At 40.5% G+C, this 26529-nt stretch overlaps 1 protein-coding gene across 3 annotated transcripts; it reads right to left on the bottom strand.

Moving 5' to 3' along the window:
* Nucleotides 1-689: 689 nt before the first annotated feature.
* Nucleotides 690-26529, bottom strand: LOC135554611 (serine/threonine-protein kinase/endoribonuclease IRE1-like). 3 transcript variants are annotated; one of them, XM_064987005.1, is made up of 13 exons: nucleotides 26465-26529; nucleotides 25507-25622; nucleotides 23189-23459; nucleotides 22736-22816; nucleotides 16124-16205; nucleotides 15795-15999; nucleotides 14902-15004; nucleotides 14341-14534; nucleotides 12899-13046; nucleotides 3562-3689; nucleotides 3227-3350; nucleotides 2875-2945; nucleotides 690-2249 (listed from the first exon to the last, which is right to left on the bottom strand). In XM_064987005.1, exons 3-13 carry the CDS (start codon nucleotides 23448-23450, stop codon nucleotides 2064-2066), a joined length of 1584 nt encoding a protein of 527 aa, XP_064843077.1. In that variant the 5' UTR covers nucleotides 23451-23459; nucleotides 25507-25622; nucleotides 26465-26529; the 3' UTR covers nucleotides 690-2063. The 3 variants fall into 3 exon arrangements, with proteins under 3 accessions (XP_064843077.1, XP_064843076.1, XP_064843078.1); XM_064987004.1 differs by having other exon boundaries at nucleotides 25507-25660; XM_064987006.1 differs by having other exon boundaries at nucleotides 26470-26499.

Below are 26529 nucleotides of genomic sequence, written 5' to 3' on the forward strand. Positions count from 1 at the left end.
ATCTTTCCAGCTGGAAGATCTTTGTCTGCTGCTGTACTTGAGATGGGTGGTGTCGACTGCGTTCCAGCAGTCAGTCTCTTCGTGAAAAGCAAGGAACCGAACGCGTCATAGGAACGACGCCATTAAAGGGGCGGGCTTTTATCGGTAAATTTCGTTAAGGAGAAAAGGAGAGTTATCGGTGCAAGCAAGGCAGCCACTGGCAACGTGTCATGGACCCCCCTCTGGCTTGCAGCGGAAGTCAGTTACATATCAAGCAATACTTGCATTTCTTATGTTTGCATTGTCCCAAGAACTGAAAAATGTCAAGTTCAAAGTCCCAAATATAATGCTGATTTATCTGTCATTTTAACTCAAGCAAGGATATCTTGTTGGCAATGCAAAATGAGAAAATTGTGAAACAGTGGCTCTCTATTCTTGCATAATCAGGATGGTATGTTAAGATTTTTTAGACATTGAATAATTAAGCAATAAGGCCGAAGGTGACCAATTATACTTGATCGTGACCTGGAAGAACATCAGTTGTTTCTCCAGGCTCCAGAAGGGGTGTTTGAGCACGCTCTCAGTAGAAGGCCTCCACTGGGCTCTATAATCAGCATCTATTCTATCAGGTGTTTGGCCAAGTTCTCTGGGATAGTGTGAGAAACACCCTGTGGTAGGGTTTTAACAATGAGGCAACAACAATACAGAACTGATTTTTCCTGCCCAGAGTGAGGCTTTTATTTGCAAAGTGAGGATAAAGAGCCGGCAAACAGTACAATTATTTACACAATCAAATAAATAGACATTACCCTGTCTGTCTCTAAAACCATGAGAATACAGGGTTCTTATACCCCTACCCATAATGCATTTAACCAATAAAAGCAAGGCATTTCACACACTGATCAATCAACATTGAAAATACATGAATTACAATATAAATGTCATCAGATCATAAACATACTTGAACATACAGTATACATGCACACATATCAATAAAGGGGCTTCCCCTGCTTTAAGCATGAATACAACCTGGGATATAAACATGTACATCCCCCGGGATAGGCTACTACCACATTATCTGTCCCATTCAATAACTATGCAGTCGAACCACTGCTTGCCCATCAATTCTCAGATCAGGAAATGAACAGAACCCTCTTCAATAAACAAAGAATACAAGATAATCATACTCATTTCGGACTACCTTCACGTTTTAAAGCTGCAATATGTCACTTTTTGGGCGACCTGACCAAATTCACATAGAAATGTGAGTTATTGATCTGTCATTCCCATTGAAAGCAAGTCTAACAAGCTGTAGATGTTCTATATGCACTATTTATATGCTTCCCGTTCTTTAGTTTCATTTTTACTCCTTTTACTTTCAGTTTTGTACACCAGCTTCAAACACCTGGAAATACAATATTCTTACTATTGAAGAGATATTTCACCACAGTTTAGATGGTGTAATGATTCTCTACACTATACAGTATATTACTTGTTTTGTCACAAACTGAAATTAGGCTAACTATTGCAATTTAAGAAACCAGGAATGGCAGAGTGATTTCTGCACATTGCACCTTTAACGAACCCATCAACATTATTTTTGAAGGACAGACTATCATCAATCCAGATGCCTAGATATTTATTAGTTGGGGACATAATCAATGAGGGCACCATCCAATGTACGCATGCATAAATCATCAGATACATTTTTTACGTGATTTGGAATATAATATATACTTGTTTTTACCTGCATAAAGTACCAATTTCAGTTAATAAAGGCTTTCGGCAAGACAATAAAGGCAGAATAAAGCTCTGACAGAACCTGGTCAGCCATCGGTGAAATAGGAGACACAACAGTGTCATCTGCATACAAGTGAAAGTGATTGCTTCTTCTTCAGACAAACCAATATTGTTCATGTAAAAAGAACCGTGACAATACAGTGTACTGACATAGATTGGAGGTTTGCTGGTGTGGGATGGAGTACTTCTCAGCGGAGCGCCTGACATCACACTATGGTCACATTTTTTTAGTTGTTGGCTTGGTTGTCGTCACCTCAGGCTCTGGGTGTGTTCTCTTCTGCCGTCTAAGTTTCGTGTTGGACTTCGAGGTAGTAGTGTTGTAAAGTCAGCTCCTCAGCAAAGGAACGCACGGTGAGGTAGGTGTGCAGCAGCAGGTGGGGGAAGCGGGAGGTGAAGTAGGAGACAAAGTCATCAGGGATGGAGCCCAGAGTCTCCTGGACCTCCTTAGGAGAATCGTGGTAATGGTGTTTCTATGAGAAACAACATGTTGCTTATAAAATGTCATTTACACACATTTAGTTTCTTGTGTCAGATTTACATAAATATTACATTTGACAGGTTTAGTAGAGGATGCCTGAATCCTCTCAAGTTTTTGACTATTTAAATAATGTTTTGCAAATATACCAACATGCTTCATTTGTGTATTTTTTCCCCTTTTTCTCCCCAATTTCGTGGTGTCCAATTGTTGTAGTAGTTACAATCTTGTCTCATCGTACGGGCTCGGGAGAGACGAAGGTTGAAAGTCATGCGTCTTCCGATACACATTACATTTTACATTTAAGTCATTTGGCAGACGCTCTTATCCAGAGCGACTTACAAATTGGTGAATTCACCTTATGACACAACCCAACCAGCCACACTGCTTCGAAACACAGCGCGCATCCAACCCGGAAGCCAGCCGCACCAATATGTTGGAGGAAACACCATGCACCTGTCAACCTTGGTTAGCGTGCACTGCACCCGGCCCGCCACAGGAGTCGCTGGTGCACAATGAGACAAGGACATCCCTACCGCCCTTAACCACTGCACCACCCGGGAGGGCAATCATTTGTGTACTTTGATATAGTATGGTAATTGTATTTGGGCAGAACACACCTTGTTTCTTATGGCACGTAGAAGACTTTTAACAGAGCCCTCTACATATGCTCCTTTGCGTTTTTCTAGATCTGCAGGAAACACAGCCAGTAAACAAACAACAACAATTCTATTAAGATACAGAATTATGATATCAAGAAAGTTTGTCATTAGTGTAATATAATACAACAACAAAACAGAGATGGTGCTGTTGACTGGTCCAGCAATAAACTCATCTTGCAAATGTAGTCATGTCATTCATGACACCTCTGATCTGGATGTTAATGTTACTAGAGATATATTGTAATAGAAAATGGCTTTACAGGCTGCAAAGTGTTGCTGTTCAAATGCTGATCTCAGAGCAGTCACTAACCTTTCCGCAGAACTGCTGTGATGTGTTCCATCCAGTTATTCCTCACCACTTCCTGTCCCCCTGACTCTAGCTGCTGTATGATTGGACCATCCGATGTCTCATTTACAATTCTGTCACTCACGTCCTACAGGGGAAGACAGTACTTTAATTAATCCAACATCTCGTTTACCACCCTATTGCTGTATGCTCAATGGACTCCACTATTGCTATATATTCTATTGATAGAATACCCATTGTTTCTGCTGTTGCAGTTACATTTTTCCCTAGTAGAATTAAATAATATTGTAATCTAGCTAACTGATATTAGCTATGCATTGATTATACTTTATTGTGACCTGGAAGAACATCAGTTGTTTCTCCAGGCTCCAGAAGAAGGGGTGTTTGAGCACACTCTCAGCAGAAGGCCTCCTCTGGGGCTCCATGTTCAGCATCTGTTCTATCAGGTCTGTGGCCACAATGTCCTCTGGGAAAGATAAGACCAAACACACACACAGACACAGTAACCATGGGCAGGTTCAAGGCCAAGGAACTTTGTTCATTCAAAAACTTGGTGATGAAAGTACCCACACTGGGCAAACCACGTCATATGAAAGTACCCACACTGGACACACCACGTCATATGAAAGTGGACAACTGGACACACCACGTCATATGAAAGTACCCACACTGGACACACCACGTCATATGAAAGTGGACAACTGGACACACCACATCATATGAAAGTACCCCCACTGGACACACCACTTCATATGAAAGTGGACAACTGGACACACCACGTCATATGAAAGTGGACAACTGGACACACCACATCATATGAAAGTACCCACACTGGACACACCACGTTATATTAAAGTACCCACACTGGGCAAACCACTTCATATGAAAGTGGACAACTGGACACACCACGTCATATGAAAGTGGACAACTGGACACACCACATCATATGAAAGTACCAACACTGGACACACCACGTCATATTAAAGTACCCACACTGGGCAAACCACTTCATATGAAAGTACCCACACTGGACACACCACGTCATATGAAAGTACCCACACTGGGCAAACCACGTCATATGAAAGTACCCACACTGGACACACCACGTCATATGAAAGTACCCACACTGGACACACCACGTCATATGAAAGTACCCACACTGGACACACCACGTCATATGAAAGTACCCACACTGGACACACCACGTCATATGAAAGTACCCACACTGGACACACCACGTCATATGAAAGTACAAAATGCTGGACACACCACACCATATGAAAGTACCCACACTGGACACACCACGTTATATGAAAGTGGACAACTGGACACACCACGTTATATGAAAGTGGACAACTGGACACACCACGTCATATGAAAGTACCCACACTGGACACACCACACCATATGAAAGTACCCACACTGGAAACACCACGTCATATGAAAGTACCCACACTGGACACACCACGTCATATGAAAGTACCCACACTGGACACACCACGTCATATGAAAGTACCACACTGGACACACCACATCATATGAAAGTACCCACACTGGACACACCACGTCATATGAAAGTACAAAACGCTGGACACACCACACCATATGAAAGTACCCACACTGGACACACCACGTTATATGAAAGTGGACAACTGGACACACCACGTTATATGAAAGTGGACAACTGGACACACCACGTCATATGAAAGTACCCACACTGGACACACCACACCATATGAAAGTACCCACACTGGACACACCACGTCATATGAAAGTACCCACACTGGACACACCACGTCATATGAAAGTACCCACACTGGACACACCACGTCATATGAAAGTACCCCCACTGGACACACCACGTCATATGAAAGTACCCACACTGGACACACCACGTCATATGAAAGTACAAAACGCTGGACACACCACACCATATGAAAGTACCCACACTGGACACACCACGTTATATGAAAGTACCCACACTGGACACACCACGTCATATGAAAGTACCCACACTGGACACACCACGTCATATGAAAGTACCCACACTGGACACACCACATCATATGAAAGTACCCACACTGGACACACCACGTCATATGAAAGTACAAAACGCTGGACACACCACACCATATGAAAGTACCCACACTGGACACACCACGTTATATGAAAGTGGACAACTGGACACACCACGTTATATGAAAGTGGACAACTGGACACACCACGTCATATGAAAGTACCCACACTGGACACACCACACCATATGAAAGTACCCACACTGGACACACCACGTCATATGAAAGTACCCACACTGGACACACCACGTCATATGAAAGTACCCACACTGGACACACCACGTCATATGAAAGTACCCACACTGGGCAAACCACGTCATATGAAAGTACCCACACTGGACACACCACGTCATATGAAAGTACCCACACTGGACACACCACGTCATATGAAAGTACCCACACTGGACACACCACGTCATATGAAAGTACCCACACTGGACACACCACGTCATATGAAAGTACCCACACTGGACACACCACGTCATATGAAAGTACCCACACTGGACACACCACGTCATATGAAAGTACAAAATGCTGGACACACCACACCATATGAAAGTACCCACACTGGACACACCACGTTATATGAAAGTGGACAACTGGACACACCACGTTATATGAAAGTGGACAACTGGACACACCACGTCATATGAAAGTACCCACACTGGACACACCACACCATATGAAAGTACCCACACTGGACACACCACGTCATATGAAAGTACCCACACTGGACACACCACGTCATATGAAAGTACCCACACTGGACACACCACATCATATGAAAGTACCCACACTGGACACACCACGTCATATGAAAGTACAAAACGCTGGACACACCACACCATATGAAAGTACCCACACTGGACACACCACGTTATATGAAAGTGGACAACTGGACACACCACGTTATATGAAAGTGGACAACTGGACACACCACGTCATATGAAAGTACCCACACTGGACACACCACACCATATGAAAGTACCCACACTGGACACACCACGTCATATGAAAGTACCCACACTGGACACACCACGTCATATGAAAGTACCCACACTGGACACACCACGTCATATGAAAGTACCCCCACTGGACACACCACGTCATATGAAAGTACCCACACTGGACACACCACGTCATATGAAAGTACAAAACGCTGGACACACCACACCATATGAAAGTACCCACACTGGACACACCACGTTATATGAAAGTACCCACACTGGACACACCACGTCATATGAAAGTACCCACACTGGACACACCACGTCATATGAAAGTACCCACACTGGACACACCACATCATATGAAAGTACCCACACTGGACACACCACGTCACATGAAAGTACAAAACGCTGGACACACCACACCATATGAAAGTACCCACACTGGACATACCACGTTATATGAAAGTGGACAACTGGACACACCACGTTATATGAAAGTGGACAACTGGACACACCACGTCATATGAAAGTACCCACACTGGACACACCACACCATATGAAAGTACCCACACTGGACACACCACGTCATATGAAAGTACCCACACTGGACACACCACGTCATATGAAAGTACCCACACTGGACACACCACATCATATGAAAGTACCCACACTGGACACACCACGTCATATGAAAGTACAAAACGCTGGACACACCACACCATATGAAAGTACCCACACTGGACACACCACGTTATATGAAAGTGGACAACTGGACACACCACGTTATATGAAAGTGGACAACTGGACACACCACGTCATATGAAAGTACCCACACTGGACACACCACACCATATGAAAGTACCCACACTGGACACACCACGTCATATGAAAGTACCCACACTGGACACACCACGTCATATGAAAGTACCCACACTGGACACACCACGTCATATGAAAGTACCCCCACTGGACACACCACGTCATATGAAAGTACCCACACTGGACACACCACGTCATATGAAAGTACAAAACGCTGGACACACCACACCATATGAAAGTAGCCACACTGGACACACCACGTTATATGAAAGTACCCACACTGGACACACCACGTCATATGAAAGTACCCACACTGGACACACCACGTCATATGAAAGTACCCACACTGGACACACCACATCATATGAAAGTACCCACACTGGACACACCACGTCATATGGAAGTACAAAACGCTGGACACACCACACCATATGAAAGTACCCACACTGGACACACCACGTTATATGAAAGTGGACAACTGGACACACCACGTTATATGAAAGTGGACAACTGGACACACCACGTCATATGAAAGTACCCACACTGGACACACCACACCATATGAAAGTACCCACACTGGACACACCACGTCATATGAAAGTACCCACACTGGACACACCACGTCATATGAAAGTACCCACACTGGACACACCACGTCATATGAAAGTACCCACACTGGGCACACCACGTCATATGAAAGTACCCACACTGGACACACCACGTCATATGAAAGTACCCACACTGGACACACCACGTCATATGAAAGTACCCACACTGGGCATACCACGTCATATGAAAGTACCCACACTGGACACACCACGTCATATGAAAGTACCCACACTGGGCACACCACGTCATATGAAAGTACCCACACTGGGCACACCACGTCATATGAAAGTACAAAACACTTGACACACCACACCATATGAAAGTACCCACACTGGACACACCACGTCATATGAAAGTGGACAACTGGACACACCACGTCATATGAAAGTACCCACACTGGACACACCACACCATATGAAAGTACCCACACTGGACACACCACGTCATATGAAAGTACCCACACTGGGCACACCACGTCATATGAAAGTACCCACACTGGACACACCACGTCATATGAAAATACCCACACTGGACACACCACGTCATATGAAAGTACCCACACTGGGCACACCACGTCATATGAAAGTACCCACACTGGACACACCACGTCATATGAAAGTTGACAACTGGGTAATATTTGGTGGAGATTTTGATCAATGAGAATATAACCTACAGTATATTTACCCACTAAAAAGACAGCCAACAGTTGTTGAAAGATTGTTGTTATCACTATGCTTTAGACCATCTACTTTAAAAGCACAACCAAATTACAATGGGAAAAGAATGTCAATTTTTGGTTTGTTGTTACCTAAATGTGTTATCACTGCACTTTCAAACATTTAAAACAAAGTTAAAATGTGAATGTCAGATATTGTGTTTATTTATTATTTATTTTAACTACTTAATGTGTTATTACTGTGCTTCGTCTAATAGCACAATCAAATGAACTGGATTCAGTTGATTACATTAAAAGTAAATGGTGCAAGTGATTAATGCCATTTTGAAATTCTGTGCAGATTACATAGGAAGATATTTATTACAGTTACATCAACATGTGACCATGGATGTGTTACTCATTTTAAGGTTGAATAAATACTGTTTCAATAGTTTGTAAGATAACTTTAGGCTAAGGCTATATTACAAAAGTAATTTTGAATTGTGTTTGGTTGACAACGCAAACAAATATCAACATGTAAATGAGATACTGTATCAACTGTTTGGATAGTTCCATCTGAGCCACTGGCTTAAACCTTAATCCTTTTATTTTTGGTTGAGTTAGAGACGTGAATCCAACATATCCTTTATTAACTGGTCGACGAGTTAATAGGCTATTTACTGTATCGCGAAAGTTATCATGAATTTGTGTTTGGTTGTCAATGCAACCAAATATCAACATTTGAAGAGTTTCATTCTAAAACACGATTTTCCATTTTCAGAAAGTTTGGTAAATTAGCTTTAATTGTTTAAAGAAATTATGAAATAGATTGGTGTGTTTTTTCACAATCTAATTATGGCATGGGTTGTTCAATGACAGAAGTGTTTGTTTAAAATTTGTTGAGTTTTTTTGCTAAATGCTATATATCTGTCTCACTCAAAAGATAAATAATTTGTACTGCTAGGTTTTACACATGCAAATGTAACAAATAACTAATTGTTTACTAAAGAAATGTACAAATTATACTTTTGTGACATCAATATTAAAACTTTTTTGTATTATGCAATACAGTAATATTTGTATGTCAAACATTTAGATGAACATTTTAGTCATTTAGCAGATGCTCTTATCCAGAGGAATCCCAGTTCCATAATAAATGTTTGTTTTGTTCAATAAAGTCCACCATTTATGTCCAAATAACTCAGGTTTAGTTCACAAATCCAAACTCACGAGGTGCGGGCAAGTCCAGGCGAAAGTTCAGACGAAAAGTCCAAAAAGTTATATTACAGTTCGTAGAAACATGTCAAACGATGTATAGAATCAATCTTTAGGATGTTTTAATCATAAATATTCAATAATGTTTCAACCAGACAATTCCTTTGTCTTTAGAAATGCAATGGAACGCAGGTCGCTCTCACGGCCACGCGCATGACCAGCTCATGGTCTTCTGCCAGACACCTGATTGAGACTTATTCACCTTATTCGCTCCCCTTTCACAGTAGAAGACTGAAACAAGGGTCTAAAGACTGTTGACATCTAGTGTAAGCCATAGGAAGTGCAATATGACCCCATTTACACTGTATATTAGAAAGGCAATGAGTTGAAAAACTTCAAACCTCAGATTTCCCACTTCCGGTTTGGATTTTACTCAGGTTTTCACCTGCCATATGAGTTCTGTTATACTCTCAGACATCATTCAAACAGTTTTAGAAACTTCAGAGTGTTTTCTATCCAAATCGAATAATATGCATATATTAGCATCTGGGCCTGAGTCGCTGGCAGTTTACTCTGGGCACGCTTTTCATCCAAACGTGAAAATGCTGCCCCCTATCCCAAATAGGATTTATTAAACCTACACTTTGGAATTACTTCAATAGCAACAGTGAATCTATTTAGGTTTAAAGTGGAGCTCTCTCAGCAATCCTTCTCATGATAGCACATTGGTAATAGTCACTGCCTATTAAGCAGGACTTGGCTTGGTCAAAGCCCTGGATCAAAAGGATAGCTGTAGATAGATCTATTCCCAGTAGGAGGTGCTTCCCAGCCTATAGTTATTTTCTGATAATATAAATAACTTTGAAGATCTGACTGGGTTGCAAAGCTATCAGTCATTTACCAAAATTACTGGAAAATTCAGTACTTTTGGTAATTAACAAAAAATCTACGTCAATCTATGTAACTTCGGTAATTTATACTTTTAACAACGTTTTTGAAAAATATATTCATATATAGTATTCATTTTATATTTCTGTGTCCATGTTGTCATTGAGTTTCTAGTAGATAGACCATTATGTTTACTTCGGTAATTTATACTTTTAACAACGTTTTTGAAAAATATATTCATATATAGTATTCATTTTATATTTCTGTGTCCATGTTGTCATTGAGTTTCTAGTAGATAGACCATTATGTTTCAGGAGAAAATAGCCAAATTAATGATCAACAATGCCATTATTATCAACAATGCCATTATTTTCAATTAACTCTGAAACTCATCCAACTATTAATTATTTTCTCGAACTGCCACCAGTTTGATGCCAAAACACTGACAACAAATACATATTCACATACTGTAGTAAAATAAATAAAAAGTGTGTAATAAAATATATAAAGATAATTGAAAGATACCAAAATTTTAGTAGTTTACTAGTACACTTTAAAAGTTTCCAGTAATATATCCACTCTTCGCAACCCTAAATCTAACATTGTTTCAATGGAACAAATTCAACATATTTTATATAAGGTTTGTCTATGTTGAACATTGGTTACCATGATGACATAATCCTGTGGTTGAAATTTCACCCTCAAAACAACAGTTTACGTTTGGCTTTTTGCAAATTCAATGTATTTTACACATAGATTCTACATCCCAATACGTTGGCAAATTACATTCAAACAACGTTGATTTAACCAGTTTGTGCCCAGTGGGTATTTTCTCTGTGATGATTTTAATGAAGAAAGGCCCAGAATTTGAGTTGAGACAAAGATGATGACAAAGCAATCAATGGCAGTGCTTATTATAACATTTTATCAGGACAACATTACATCTCTCAAAGACAACATTACAGATCACAATTCCATAGGGTCAAATTCTGGCTTGGTGTCTACAGATGTAGGATCTTAATTTGATCACACTTTTGTTGCTGATAATTTTCCTGCAAACTTGTATTGTATTTGTGTTTTAAAAAGGCTTCTAAAATGTATAATTTCCGCTTTGAAATTTCTGAATTTGCCCTAACAAAAAATGTATTAACCCCTACAAAGATGTCAATTAATTATAATCTAAATAATAATTCATATTTCCTGTTGCTGCAGGATTATTTTCCATCTGTAGCAGACTAGCTCAAATTATGATCCCACATTTACATGAGATATTTACAATGAGAACAATACTAGTTTTGGTTAATCAAGTGAGAAGGCACAGTTTCTGGTCATATATTTATCAACAATATGCCATTTAAAACCCCACAACCATCATTAGCAAATAGTCTACATTTTCTTTATAGTTTATTTTCAAAGTGAGGCTACACGATGCCACTGCAAAGAAATTACTATTTACATTTACATTAAAACTTCTTAAGGCTAGGGGGCAGTATTTGGAAGTTTGATGACTGAGGTGCCCAAAGTAAACTTCCTGTTACTCAGGCCCAGAAGCTAGGATATGCATATGCATGGTGGTATTGGATAGAAACACTCTGAAGTTTCCAAAACTGTTAAAGTAATGTCTGTGAGTATAACAGAACTGATATGGCAGGCGAAAACCCGAGGACAATTCATTCAGAATTGTATTTATTTCACCCTACCATTGATTTCAATGGCTGTCATTTTTCATGTGAAAGGAATTACCTCCCAGATTGCAGCTCCTAGGGCTTCCACTAGATATCAACAGTCTTTAGAAATAATTTCTGGCTTGTTTTTGGAAAAATTAGCTAGAATTTGTAGTTTTTCTAAGTGGCTCCCATTTTGGAGTGGTTTTTACGCGTTCTTCTGAATCTGCATACTTTGTTGTTTATCTCTGGTAACGACAAAACTATTCTCTGTCTTAAATATTATTGTTTATTTACATATTAGGGCACCTGAGGTTTGATTATAAACGATGTTTGACTTGTTTGGAAAAGTGTACTGGTAACGTTTGGGATTTATTTTGTATGCATTTTGAAGGAGGGAAACTGGTGGATTATTGAATGAAGTGCACCAGCCAAACTGAGTTTTTGGGGATATAAAGAAGGACTTTATCGAACAAATCAACCATTTGTGATGTAGCTGGGACCCTTGTGATTGCAACCAGATGAAGATCTTCAAAGAAAAGTTATTTTTTATTGCTATTTCATTTTATTTTTATTGCTATTTCTGACTTTCGTGATGCCTCTGCTTGGTTGGATACAATAACAACAATAAAATTCACAAATAGTCATTTCTCCGCTCCCATTTTCCCATTTAATTTTGTAATTATCATAATCTGTAGGCTAATCCTTTTTTTTCTCCATTTTCATAGTCCTTCAACAATGTTTATTTAAGTAGTACTCTGATGATCATTTCAGAAACAACCTTTCAGTTGTACACTAACCATGTTTGTCTTTCTGTAATCCATCAAGGTTGTATTTGCCATCCTCGATGTTACCAGCCCGCCTATTGGGTTTTCCAAATGGATGTTCTCCTCCTGTCAACACATAATAAAACACACAACCGGCAGAGAAGATGTCCACAGCACTGGTCTGTAGAGGAAGAGGAGTGTCTTTAATAATAGTTGTTTCAGAACAGTACCACAATCATTACTAGTTCTAATCTACAGGCAACCTAAAATAATAGTTTGCAAATTTGTCAGACTATAGTTAGGTTTCCATCCAATTGGCGACAGATTTTCATGCGCATATTCTAGAATCTACATAAAGAAAACATTTGCATTTTCCCAACTGTAGTGTTTACACCAAACAGATTTGTTCAGGATAACGATCAGTGCGTCATGACAAAATGTCCTTTTTTCCCCTTTTGTTTTTCATGTACCGAATACAACTCAAAAGTGTTTCCATTGCATTTTCAATTCTACTCATAGTTTTGTCACAAAAACTGTTGAATTCAACACTCACTACTCTGGTCTTGGCACGTGCTCTCTGGCCAACAGCTAGCAGATACAGTGAGGGTAGGCTAGTCTACATGATGAGATGATGATGGCTAAGAGTGAGAATATTTTTTGTCAAATGGCAGTCAAGCATCCATCATCATATCACCAGAATAAGACCCTCAATGTTTATTGGAATTGAGCATCAAGCTCATCACCATGCATTTTCACTTTCAAGTAGCAGGTAGCCTAGTGGTAAGAGCTTTGGGCAAGTAACCAAAAGGTTGCTAGATCAAATTCCCGAGCTGACAAGGTAAAAATCTGTCGTTCTGCCCTTATTTCATCTGTAGCCTAATAAATGGCTTGGTTTCCGAAGTAGTAGTGGGAGGACCACACAATATATAATCGCGTGACTCCAAGTTTACTTCAGTATGATGGTTATTATATCAATATTTGCGTATGAAGCCGTTTCTAGTGCCATTTCTCGCATAATTCATTTTACAGACACAAAAAGATCCCACCATGTCGAACAAACAAATTATCTATTGACAATCATAAAATCGTACAGAAACCTCCTGGTTCCATCACATTTAAAAAATATATGTAATATGACTTTACTGGCATACACCTATGGATGGAAAGTGGTTAATCTTTTATCCCCAAAAGTGGTCTAATGTCGAGCATAGTCCACATCCCACGCCATGGTTGTGTAGATGGTGCCTATCTTTCTTATGTACGTATGTGTAATATACTGGAGCTTGATCTCCACAACAGATGATCAACTTTGATTTTAGGGTGAACTGTTCCTTTGAGCAATGGGCCAATCCTGTTTAACTCCTGTAAGGAAATGCCAATTAGCCTATTTCATCACATTTCTTTCAGGATTATCTCTGAATCTGTAATGACTTGAACAGTTCTCTGGTCCAGTGTGAAGATCAGGAGCCACTCACAGGGTTTACTTTCCTGCTGTCATCCAGGACCTCTGGGGCATTCCAGCCCATGGTGCCAAGGGCTCCCGACCTCATACTGTAGCTTTGTCTGCTGTCCGCTAACTGCTTACTCATCCCAAAGTCTGAGATCTTGACCGTGACTGAGTCAGAGTGGTCTTTCAACAGGATGTTGTGGGGCTTCACATCACGGTGGACTGGGGAGAAAAGATCAGGATGAATCAGTCTACTGGAGTTGTGGGAAGATCATAGATCTGATCAATGATAATATAAAGAAAGGTCATTAATACTGTAACTTCATTAGGATTATCTACAGTCTACAGTATATACTGGGCTCCTGAGGCGTGCAGTGGTCTAAGGCACTGCATCTCAGTGCTATGGGTGTCACTACAGTCCCTGGTTAGATTCCAGGCTGTATCACAACCGGCCGTGATTGGGAGACCCATGGGGCGGCGCTCACTTGGCCCAGTGTCATCCGGGTTAGGGTTTGGCCAAGTGGTTTCTTAACTGGCTTGCCTAGTTAAATAAAGGTTCAATTAAACTTTTTTTAAATGTAATTAGAACCTATGTTGTGAGAGTGCAGGTGTTCCAGTCCTATCATGGTCTGCTGCAGCAGCATCACTGGGTTCAGTCCGCGAAGGTCAAAAGGATTTTCTTTAGTAAAACACTGGAAGAGACACCCAAGTATTAGTGCGCTGATGAACCCCAAGCATTCTAACCTTGGAATGTACATTGAACAAAAATATAAACGCAACATGTAAAGTGTTGGGCCTATGTTCCATGAGCTGAAAAAAAAACCAGAAATGTTACACACACAAAGTCGTATTTCTCTCAAATTTTGTGCACAAATTTGTATACATCCATTAGTGATAATTTCTCCTTTGCCAAGATAATCCATCCAACTGACAGGTGTGGCATATCAATAAGCTGATTAAACAGCATGATCATTACACAGGTGCACGTTGTGCTGGGGACAATAAAAGGCCACTCTAAAATGTGCAGTTGTCTTACACAAACACAATGCCACAAATGTCTCAATTTTTGAGGGAGTGACCAGCAATTTCACACAGCCATTGAAGAGGAGTGGTATAACATTCCACGGCCCACAATCCACAGCCTGTGTTGCAGTGCATGAGGCAAATGGTGGTCACACCAGATACTGACTGGTTTTCTGATCCACGCTCCTACCCTTTTTAAGGTATCTTTGACTAACAGATGCATACCTGTATTCCCAGTCATAAAATCCATAGATTAGAGTCTAATGAATTCATGTCAATTAACTGATTTTCTTATATGAACTGTAACTCAGTAAAATCTTTGAAATTGTTGTATGTTGCATTTATATTTTTGTTCAGTATATATTCTAACACAGATAATCATGATGTGAGATTGTTATAATAATCAAGTTTTATCCCCTTGGATAAGTCAGAGAATAAAATAGTGTCATTCACTTAGACCTTATCCAAAGAGACGGCACACAGCTCGATGGCAATGTATAGGAATTGCCCGTCCTTCTCAGTGCAGAAGTAGCGGACGACATGGGGATTGTCGTCCAATTGAAGAAGCAAAGCGACCTCTCGATCAGCATTGCTTTGTTTTGCTAGTTCAATTCTCTTCACTGCCGCAGGACGCTTGTTGGCATCATCACAATGGAAGTAACCCCTGGAGGATAGAGGGAGAGAAAGATAAACATTTAATCAATGAACCGATCGCAAAGACATTTTTGCTGCAAAGAGGGGATTTGGGTTACAAACACATTTCCACAATAACGTTTAAGCTGGTTTACCTGAACACAATTCCATCGGCACCTGTTCCAAGATGGTTATTGGTGTGGTATGTGATCTTTCCAACCGATTCCTCATCTGATGCTGTATCGAAATGAAAACGCTGTGTTCAGACAGAAAATACCACCCTACTGTACCTTTATTGTCAAGACACAGAACCTTATCTGTTAAATCAAAGGCTTATGAGAATTATACATATGTAGGATTTACATTTGAGCCAGTTTGCTACCACAGCAAAATAAACAACAGAACATTTTAATTATTATGTGGATTATAATTAATGGACATTTGTTTAGGTGTTAATGCATTTTTTCAGAACGGAATATCAAATCTGAAATTTTAAAGTGAAAATAGCAAACTTCAGAAGCCTTTTCAAACCTCAAATACACTACAGGTTTTAAATGTCCTGCATTGCAGGAAAGTTATCCTGCAACAGGGTGATGAAATTAAGATCCTACATATACAGTCGGCCTAGCTACAATTACACATTCTATTAGTTTAGCACCTATTGCTGTGTTGAATTTAACATAATCTGTAAGGAATATTGAAATGCATACATGCTGTTGTAAATTTGGATCCAAAAAGGGGGAATACTCTTTGGTCAATTGGTTCTTTCGGTGTGGTTCTTGGGTGGTTTTAACAAGCATGTCAAAATGGTTGAAAGCTCACAACGTTCAACTGATTATCTTCCAGTCCCAGGCAATATATTGGAGGCAGGAGGTAATGCAGGACCTAAGATTGGATAACATCAATCATACAGTGGGGTCCATAATTATTGGATCCCTTGATAAAGATGAGCAAAAATACTATAAACTAAATAATACAATACTGGGCTATATTGTATGCTCAAAGATTTTCATAAAATAATATTATTTTATACTAATACAATTGCTCAGAGAAAGAGAAGTAATTAAAACAAATCTAAAAAAAAGATGGGGGTCAAACGTATTGGATCCCCTGTTTTCAAAAAATAAATGACAAATGTATGCAGTTTGCTCAAAACAATAGTATTATTTTTGAGTTGATCCCAAAGCAAATATGCTCTTGTAAATCGGGAACCAAAAGGGGGAATAGCCTGATCAATTGGAACTTTAGGTGTGGTGGATGGTTTTAAAATGTCAAATAGTCGAAAACTCACCAACTGCAGCAGGTTTTCTTCCAGTCCCAGGCAATATATTGGAGGCAGGAGGTAATGCAGGACCTAAGAATGGATAACATCAATCATACAGTGGAATCCAAAATGATTGGAGCCCTTGATAAAGATAAGCCCAAAAAAAATCTAAAATAAATAATTAAAATACTGAGCAATATTGTATGCAAAAACGTTTTGTTTTAATATCTACTGATACAATTGCTCAGAGACATATATTTTGTTTAACAAGTAGTAAAAAAATAAGTTACAAAAATAGAGGTCAAATGACACATTGCCTTCCCATTGCTTGGAAGGCAGCCACAGTTCATCCTTTATTGAAAGGTGGAGATCAAGCTGATCCTAACTGTTATAGGCCTGTTTCTATTTTGCCCTGTATATCAAAAGTGTTGGAAAAACTTGTCAATAATCAACTGACTGGCTTTCTTGATGTCTATGGTATTCCCTCGGGTATGTAATCTGGTTTCCGCTCAGGTTGTGGATGTGTCACTGAAACCTTAAAGGTCCTCAATGATGCCCCCATTGCCCTTGATTCTGAGCAATATTGTGTTGCTATTTTTATTAAGTTGGCCAAAGCTTTTAATACTGTAGACCATTCCATTCTTGTGGGCCGGCTAAGGAGTATTGGTGTCTAGTGTCTCTGAGGGGTCTTTGGCCTGGTTTGCTAACTACCTCTCTCAAAGAGTGCAGCGTATAAAGTCAGAAAATCTGCTGTCTCAGCCACTGCCTGTCACCAAGGGAAAAGCACCAAAGGCTCGATACTAGGCCCCAAGCTCTTCTCAATATACATCAGCAACATAGCTCAGGCAGTAGGAAGCTCTCTCATCCATGTACAGTGCCTTGCGAAAGTATTCGGCCCCCTTGAACTTTGCCACCTTTTGCCACCTTTCAGGCTTCAAACATAAAGATATAAAACTGTATTTTTTTGTGAAGAATCAACAACAAGTGGGACACAATCATGAAGTGGAACGACATTTATTGGATATTTCAAACTTTTTTAACAAATCAAAAACTGAAAAATTGGGTGTGCAAAATTATTCAGCCCCTTTACTTTCAGTGCAGCAAACTCTCTCCAGAAGTTCAGTGAGGATCTCTGAATGATCCAATGTTGACCTAAATGACTAATGATGATAAATACAATCCACCTGTGTGTAATCAAGTCTCTGTATAAATGCACCTGCACTGTGATAGTCTCAGAGGTCCGTTAAAAGCGCAGAGAGCATCATGAAGAACAAGGAACACACCAGGCAGGTCCGAGATACTGTTGTGAAGAAGTTTAAAGCCGGATTTGGATACAAAAATATTTCCCGAGCTTTAAACATCACAAGGAGCACTAATAGCACTAACAAGCGATAATATTGAAATGGAAGGAGTATCAGACCACGGCAAATCTACCAAGACCTGGCCATCCCTCTAAACTTTCAGCTCATACAAGGAGAAGACTGATCAGAGATGCAGCCAAGAGGCCCATGATCACTCTGGATGAACTGCAGAGATCTACAGCTGAGGTGGGAGACTCTGTCCATAGGACAACAATCAGTCGTATATTGCACAAATCTGGCCTTTATGGAAGAGTGGCAAGAAGAAAGCCATCTCTTAAAGAAATCCATAAAAAGTGTCGTTTAAAGTTTGCCACAAGCCACCTGGGAGACACACCAAACATGTGGAAGAAGGTGCTCTGGTCAGATGAAACCAAAATTGAACTTTTTGGCAACAATGCAAAACGTTATGTTTGGCGTAAAAGCAACACAGCTCATCACCCTGAACACATCATACCCACTGTCAAACATGGTGGTGGCAGCATCATGGTTTGGGCCTGCTTTTCTTCAGCAGGGACAGGGAAGATGGTTAAAATTGATGGGAAGATGGATGGAGCCAAATACAGGACCATTCTGGAAGAAAACCTGATAGGATAAAGTAATCCTTCTCACCCCCCCTTAAATGATTTAGATGCACTATTGTAAAGTGGCTGTTCCACTGGATGTCATAAGGTGAATTCACCAATTTGTAAGTCGCTCTGGATAAGAGCGTCTGCCAAATGACTTAAATGTAAATGATGTTAAATGAGTCTGCAAAAGACCTGAGACTGGGACGGAGATTTGTCTTCCAACAAGACAATGATCCAAAACATAAATCAAAATCTACAATGGAATGGTTCAAAAATAAACATATCCAGGTGTTAGAATGGCCAAGTCAAAGTCCAGACCTGAATCCAATCGAGAATCTGTGGAAAGAACTGAAAACTGCTGTTCACAAATGCTCTCCATCCAACCTCACTGAGCTCGAGCTGTTTTGCAAGGAGGAATGGGAAAAAATTTCAGTCTCTCGATGTGCAAAACTGATAGAGACATACCCCAAGTGACTTACAGCTGTGATCGCAGCAAAATGTGGCGCTACAATGTATTAACTTAAGGGGGCTGAATAATTTTGCACGCCCAATATTTCAGTTTTTGATTTGTTAAAAAAGTTTGAAATATCCAATAAATGTCGTTCCACTTCATGATTGTGTCCCACTTGTTGTTGATTCTTCACAAAAAAATACAGTTTTATATCTTTATGTTTGAAGCCTGAAAGGTGGCAAAAGGTGGCAAAGTTCAAGGGGGCCGAATACTTTCGCAAGGCACTGAATGCCCCTCTTCCCACAGGTGTTATTACTACCTCTGAGGGTTTAGAGCTTGAGGTAGTCACCTCATACAAGTACTTGGGAGTATGGCTAGACGATGCACTGTCCTTCTCTCAGCACATATCAAAGCTGCAGGCTAAAGTTAAATCTAGACTTGGTTTCCTCTATCGTAATAGCTCCTCTTTCACCCCAACTGCCAAACTATTCAGATGACCATCCTACCCATGCTAAATTATGGAGACATAATTTATAGATCGGCAGGTAAGGGTGCTCTCGAGCGGCTAGATGTTCTTTACCATTCGGCTATGTGATTTGCCACCAATGCTCCTTATAGGACACATCACTGGACTCTATAGTCCTCTGTAAACTGGTCCTCTCTGTATACCCATCGCAAGACCCACTGGTTGATGCTTATTTATAAAACCCTCTTAGGCCTCACTCCCCCTATCTGAGACATCTACTGCATCCCTCATCCTCCACATACAACACCCGTTCTGCCAGTCACATTCTGTTAATAGTCCCCAAAGCACACACATCCCTGGGTCGCTCCACATTTCAGTTTGCTGCAGCTAGCGACTGGAACGCGCTGCAACAAACACTCAAACTGGGCAGTTTTTATCTCAATCTCTTCATTCGAAGACAGTAAGAGTGCCTCATGGACACTCTTACTGACAGTTGCTGCTTTGTGTGATGTATTGTTGTCTCTACCTTCTTGCCCTTGGTGCGGTTTTATTTATTTATTGTTACTTTTACCCATTTTTCTCCCCAATTTCATGATATCCAATTGGTAGTCGTTACAGTCTTGTTTCATCGCTGCAACTCCCGTACGGACTCGGGAGAAGCGAAGGTCGAGAACCGTGCATCCTCCGAAACATAACCCAACCAAGCCGCACTGCTTCTTGACACAATGCCCACTTAACCCGGAAGCCAGTCACAACAATGAGTTGGAGGAAACACTGTGCACCTGGCGACCGTGTCAGTGTGCACTGCGCCCGGCCCATCATAGGGGTCGCTAGTGCGCAATGGGACAAGGACTTCCCTGCCGGCCAAACCCTCCCCTAACCTGGACGACGCTGGGCCAATTGTGCACCGCCCCATGGGTCTGCTGATTGAGGTCATCTGTAACATAGTCTGGACTCGAACCCAGAATCTCTAGTGGCACAGCTAGCATTGCGATGCAGTGCCTTGACCACTGCGCCACTCGGGAGGCCACCCTTTGTGCTGTTGACTGTGCCCAATAACGTTTGTACCATGTTTTGTGCTGCTACCATGTTGTGTTGCTACCATGTTGTTGTTATGTTGTGTTGCTACCATGCTGTGTTGTCATGTGTTGCTGTCTTGCTATGTTGTTGTCTTAGGTCTCTCTTTATGTTGTATTGTGTTGTCTCTCTTGTTGTGATGTGTGTTTTGTCCTATATTTATATTGTATTATTATTGTATTTTTTATCCCAGGCCCTGTCCCCGCAGGAGGCCTTTTGCCTTTTGGTAGGCTATCATTTAAAATAAGAATTTGTTCTTAACTTACTTTTTCTATAATGTTCTATAACCCCACATTCTATAACCCCACATTCCTCCATACAGAATCTTCTTTCCAGATTCTTGATATCCTTATTTTGCTGTTATGGACTGCCTTCTTCAATTCAAACCACAGGTTTTCAATGGGGTTCAAGTCCGGAGACTGAGATGGCCATTTCAAAATGTGGCTTTTGTAGTCAATTAATAAATGATTGTTGGAGTTGGATTATTGCTTGGGTTAATTGTCTTGCTGGAAGATCAACTTGCAGCCAAGTGTCAGACTCCTGGCAGAGGCAACCAAGTTTTTGTCTAAAATGTCCTGGTCCTTGGTAAAGTTCCTTATGCTGGGTTCCCAGGATCAGCGGAAGCAAAACAGTCCCATAACATCTAAGATCCACCACCATATTTTACTGTAGGTATGAGGTACTTTTCTGCATATGCTTGTGTTTTTCAATGCCAAACCCACCATTGGTGTGTGTGGCCAAAGAGCTCTATTTTCACTTGGATGGGAACTAGTTCTATGGTCAGATAACATGAAAATAGAGCTTAACCACACTAGTGGTTGGTTTGGCGGTAAAATATGGTGGTGGATCTTTGATGTTATGGCCCTAATTTGCTTCCACTGGTCCTGGGGCCCTTAAGGTCAAAGGCATCGTGAACTTTACCAAGTACCAGGACATGTTAGACAAACACCTGGCTGCCTCTGCCAGGAGGCTGACACTTCCAGCAAGACAATAACCCCAAGCACCAATCAAAATCAATTGACCACAAAATCAACATTGTGCAATGGCCATATCAGTATCCTGTGGTTGGAATTGAAGAGGGTAGTCCATAAGAGCAGGCAAATGATGTCACGGATCTGTAAAGATTCTGAATGGAGGAATGGTCTAAGATCTCTCCCAAAGTGTTCTCCAATCTCGTAAAACATTTTAGATTAAGGCTCAGTGTAACAGTGTAATTATCCTCTCAAAGAGAGGGTGCTGGAGTATTGAAAACAGGGGTGCCAATCATTTTGACCCCTATCTTTTTTATTACTTGTTAAAAAATATATTTCTCTTAACAATTGTATTAGTATAAAATAATACAATTCCCTCCTTTTTTTACTTACCATATAGCTCAGTATATATTATTTATTTAATAGAGTCTTTTTTGCTAATCTTTATCAAGATTGACAATAATGATAAATCTGACTGCATATAATGCACAAAATCATGTCATAGAGAACTACCATATCCACAATGGTGGATATAAACCATACATTTTATTATTGTCAATAAAGATAAGAAGCCAAAGGGGACCTGAGAGAGAAATGATAAAATACAACACCTGGCTGAAAACGTCCTGTAGATCTCCCTGAAGAAGATGCTTCCATGTTAAAACCTTCTCCGAGAGCTCCAACAGGGCCATCTAGGGGGAGTGGGAGACACATAGAGACAGTAGATAACAAATTATAATAGGAAATATGGTAGATTAAGTTGATTCAAAGCAAGTTAATGTAAATACAACTCTTAAAAAATGTACTTTGAGATAATCTTTCTAATTCTACAGGATAAATAATGATATTTCATAAATTCCTTAAAAAGAGGTGGTAGGTTGCCTAGTGGTTAAGAGTGATAGGCCAGTAATTAAAAGGTTGCTTGTTCAAATCCCCAAGCTGACTATGTGAAAAATGTGTCAATGTATCCTTGAGCAAAGCAGCTTAACCCGAGTTGCTCTGGATAAGAGTGTCTGCTAAAAAGTTAGATAGGAAGCAAAGACTGTATTTCTCAACACACTTACATTTGTTTTTTAACGTTTCAGCTAGTTGGTTCTGGTTCATCTTCCTCAGGATCTCCAGTGTAATCTTCACAGCTTCCTCAGGTTGGTAGGTCCCCACCATCTTATTGATAGTCTCAACTCTGTCAGTGTTCTCCAGCTGGCTCACTGGGATGCGTTGAGGGAAACCTTCCACGCCTTGACGAAGATACCATTTAAATTTTTCCATCTCTGCTTTACCCAAATCATCCAGAGTTGCCAGCAGCAGTTCAGGAACGGCAGCCATTGCTGGTCACTGAGAATAAGACATGGAGGCTGTTAGCCCTCGGCTAAGTGCAGTGTGAACACAGCTTTGTAGATCATTGAGGATAAGACATGGAGGCTGTTAGCCCTCGGCTAAGTGCAGTGTGAACACAGCTTTGTAGATCATTGAGGATAAGACATGGAGGCTGTTAGCCCTCGGCTAAGTGCAGTGTGAACACAGCTTTGTAGATCATTGAGGATAAGACATGGAGGCTGTTAGCCCTCGGCTAAGTGCAGTGTGAACACAGCTTTGTAGATCATTGAGGATAAGACATGGAGGCTGTTAGCCCACGGCTACATGCAGTGTGAACACAGCTTTGTAGATCATTGAGGATAAGACATGGAGGCTGTTAGCCCTCGGCTAAGTGCAGTGTGAACACAGCTTTGTAGATCATTGAAGATAAGACATGGAGGCTGTTAGCCCTCGGCTAAGTGCAGTGTGAACACAGCTTTGTAGATCATTGACAATAAGACATGGAGGCTGTTAGCCCACGGCTACATGCAGTTTGAACACAGCTTTGTAGATCATTGAGGATACGACATGGAGGCTGTTAGCCCTCGGCTTAGTGCAGTGTGAACACAGCTTTGTAGATCATTGAGGATAAGACATGGAGGCTGTTAGCCCTCGGCTAGGTGCAGTGTGAACACAGCTTTGTAAATCATTGAGGATAAGACATGGAGGCTGTTAGCCCTCGGCTACATGCAATGTGAACACAGCTTTGTAGATCATTGAGGATAAGACATGGAGGCTGTTAGCCCTTGGCTCAGTGCAGTGTGCACACAGCTTTGTAGATCATTGAGGATAAGACATGGATGCTGTTAGCCCTCGGCTAGGTGCAGTGTGAACACAGCTTTGCAGATCATTGAGGATAAGACATGGAGGCTGTTAGCCCTCGGCTACATGCAATGTGAACACAGCTTTGTAGATCATTGAGGATAAGACATGGAGGCTGTTAGCCCTTGGCTCAGTGCAGTGTGAACACAGCTTTGTAGATCATTGACGATAAGACATGGAGGCTGTTAGCCCACGGCTAGGTGCAGTGTGAACACAGCTTTGTAGATCATTGAGGATAAGACATGGAGGCTGTTAGCCCACGGCTACATGCAGTGTGAACACAGCTTTGTAGATCATTGACGATAAGACATGGAGGCTGTTAGCCCACGGCTAGGTGCAGTGTGAACACAGCTTTGTAGATCATTGAGGATAAGACATGGAGGCTGTTAGCCCACGGCTAGGTGCAGTGTGAACACAGCTTTGTAGATCATTGAGGATAAGACATGGAGAAAGTTATCTGTAATAGACTTTAGATACACCACAGCAAACATGCCCACCAACTTGTTACTATCATATATATTTTTTACAAGAAAAACTGTTACGTTTCTCATATGTCACATGCACTTATTTAAGTATTTTTTGGGCAGTGAACAAGATCAAATTGTTTTCGGACATCACACAGCAGAAGAGACTGGGGCAGACCTGGGCTTGCTATGTGTGCTTTTGGAAGCTTTGCTAGGAAGCACGGACTTGATGTTTCACTTTCACTCTTGCCAGAGCTGTATTTATATTTACTGTACTTTGACTATAATAGTTTGTTGTACTCCCTATAAAGACAATGTACTTATTTATTTCAATCACCAGAAAACAATGTTCACACTGAAAATAATACAATGCATTAAACTTCACAAGCACAACTGATAAGGAAGTCTACAATACACTAACCAAAATTTACTTAGTGCCTCCTTCTTTTATTCTCTCACTAAACTACTTTCATCAATTTTTACATTTTGTCTCCAGATTTCTATTTTTGGGTCATGTTATTTGCTCCCTTGAGGTTTCCTGATCAAAACTACTCATTTCCTGACTACACCAATGAAACATCAAGTTGAATCCTGTCCTAAGAGTAGTTTTCTCATCATTTCATATTGTTATTTCATTACACACAACATATCATTCTTGACCTTAACCCTTCTAAAAGTTTCAATCTTTTCAAAATCACAATATATACTGTATTTATACAAACTAAAGCCATACTACTTACGGGATCGGATAGTCTTCAGCTCTTGCTGATGTTGAGTCAGCTTATACCCAAGTGGGATGTGTTAGAGGCGTGTCTGATAAGTCCAGGTCTACCAGTACCATGCAGGGTGTGATTTACTGTAGTAGGGAATGTAGAGAAGTCATAAGCCCTTAATCTAAACAAGGAAGGTAGAAACACAGTATGAGAGAAAACAGATATACACTATAGATGTACAGTACACTGTAGAGTAGCTACTGTACATTAAACAGCTGGCCCCTAATTAAATGAAGAAAAAAAAAACAGAATAAGACAATAACAAAAGTTTATATGGACAATCTAAAAAGTTTGTCAATTATTATACAGTTGAGTTCCTTTATTTCAGTCAGTAGACCTACACTGTTTTGTTGAGTGAATAACATGAGTCCAAACCTGCATTCCTGCAGGACCAGAATATTGATGATTTGTATTTATCACACAGAAGAGATATACTGTCTGTCCTTTATGTTTACTTTCTGTTTTCTGTAAAAAGCATGAGCTGACGCACACCCAATTTATGTAGCGGTGCTGACTAGCGGAGAGTAAACTGTATCAAAATACAGAAAGTCACACACTCTGTATATATTTACATTTAAGTCATTTAGCAGACGCTCTTATCCAGAGCGACTTACATATGCAACTTTCTGTCATTATTTTTCTACACTTCCTCTTTCCTCTCACTAATCTTCTCTCGACAATGTTGACTTTTTGTCTCCAGATGTCGGTGTTTGAGTCATGTTTTACGGCCTCATGAGGGTCTCCTACTTGAAGCAACTAACTTCCTAACTACACCCATGAAACATCCAGTTTAATCCTGTCCTATAAGTGTGGTATTCTATCCCATTTCACATATAACCATATCCTTGACCCTTCTAAAAGTCTGATAAACCTTGTCAAAATCACAATGTATACAGTATTAATAGAATAATGGGATACTACTTACGGTACCAGATAACTTATTCTGCTCCCGCTGATGTTGATAGCTTGTGAGACGTACACCGAATGAGG

Source organism: Oncorhynchus masou, chromosome 14 (assembly GCF_036934945.1).
Source record: "Oncorhynchus masou masou isolate Uvic2021 chromosome 14, UVic_Omas_1.1, whole genome shotgun sequence".
NCBI classification, from domain to species: domain Eukaryota; kingdom Metazoa; phylum Chordata; class Actinopteri; order Salmoniformes; family Salmonidae; genus Oncorhynchus; species Oncorhynchus masou.

Excerpts from the sequence above, each read along its gene's own strand:
- LOC135554611 (XM_064987005.1), bottom strand. The coding sequence starts at position 23,450 with ATGGCTGCCGTTCCTGAACTGCTGCTGGCAACTCTGGATGATTTGGGT. Across the intron at positions 22,817-23,188 it reads TGAAACGTTAAAAAACAAAT|ATGGCCCTGTTGGAGCTCTC; the intron begins GTAAGTGTGTTG and ends CACTCCCCCTAG. Across the intron at positions 3,690-12,898 it reads ATTACAGAAAGACAAACATG|AGGACATTGTGGCCACAGAC; the intron begins GTTAGTGTACAA and ends TATCTTTCCCAG.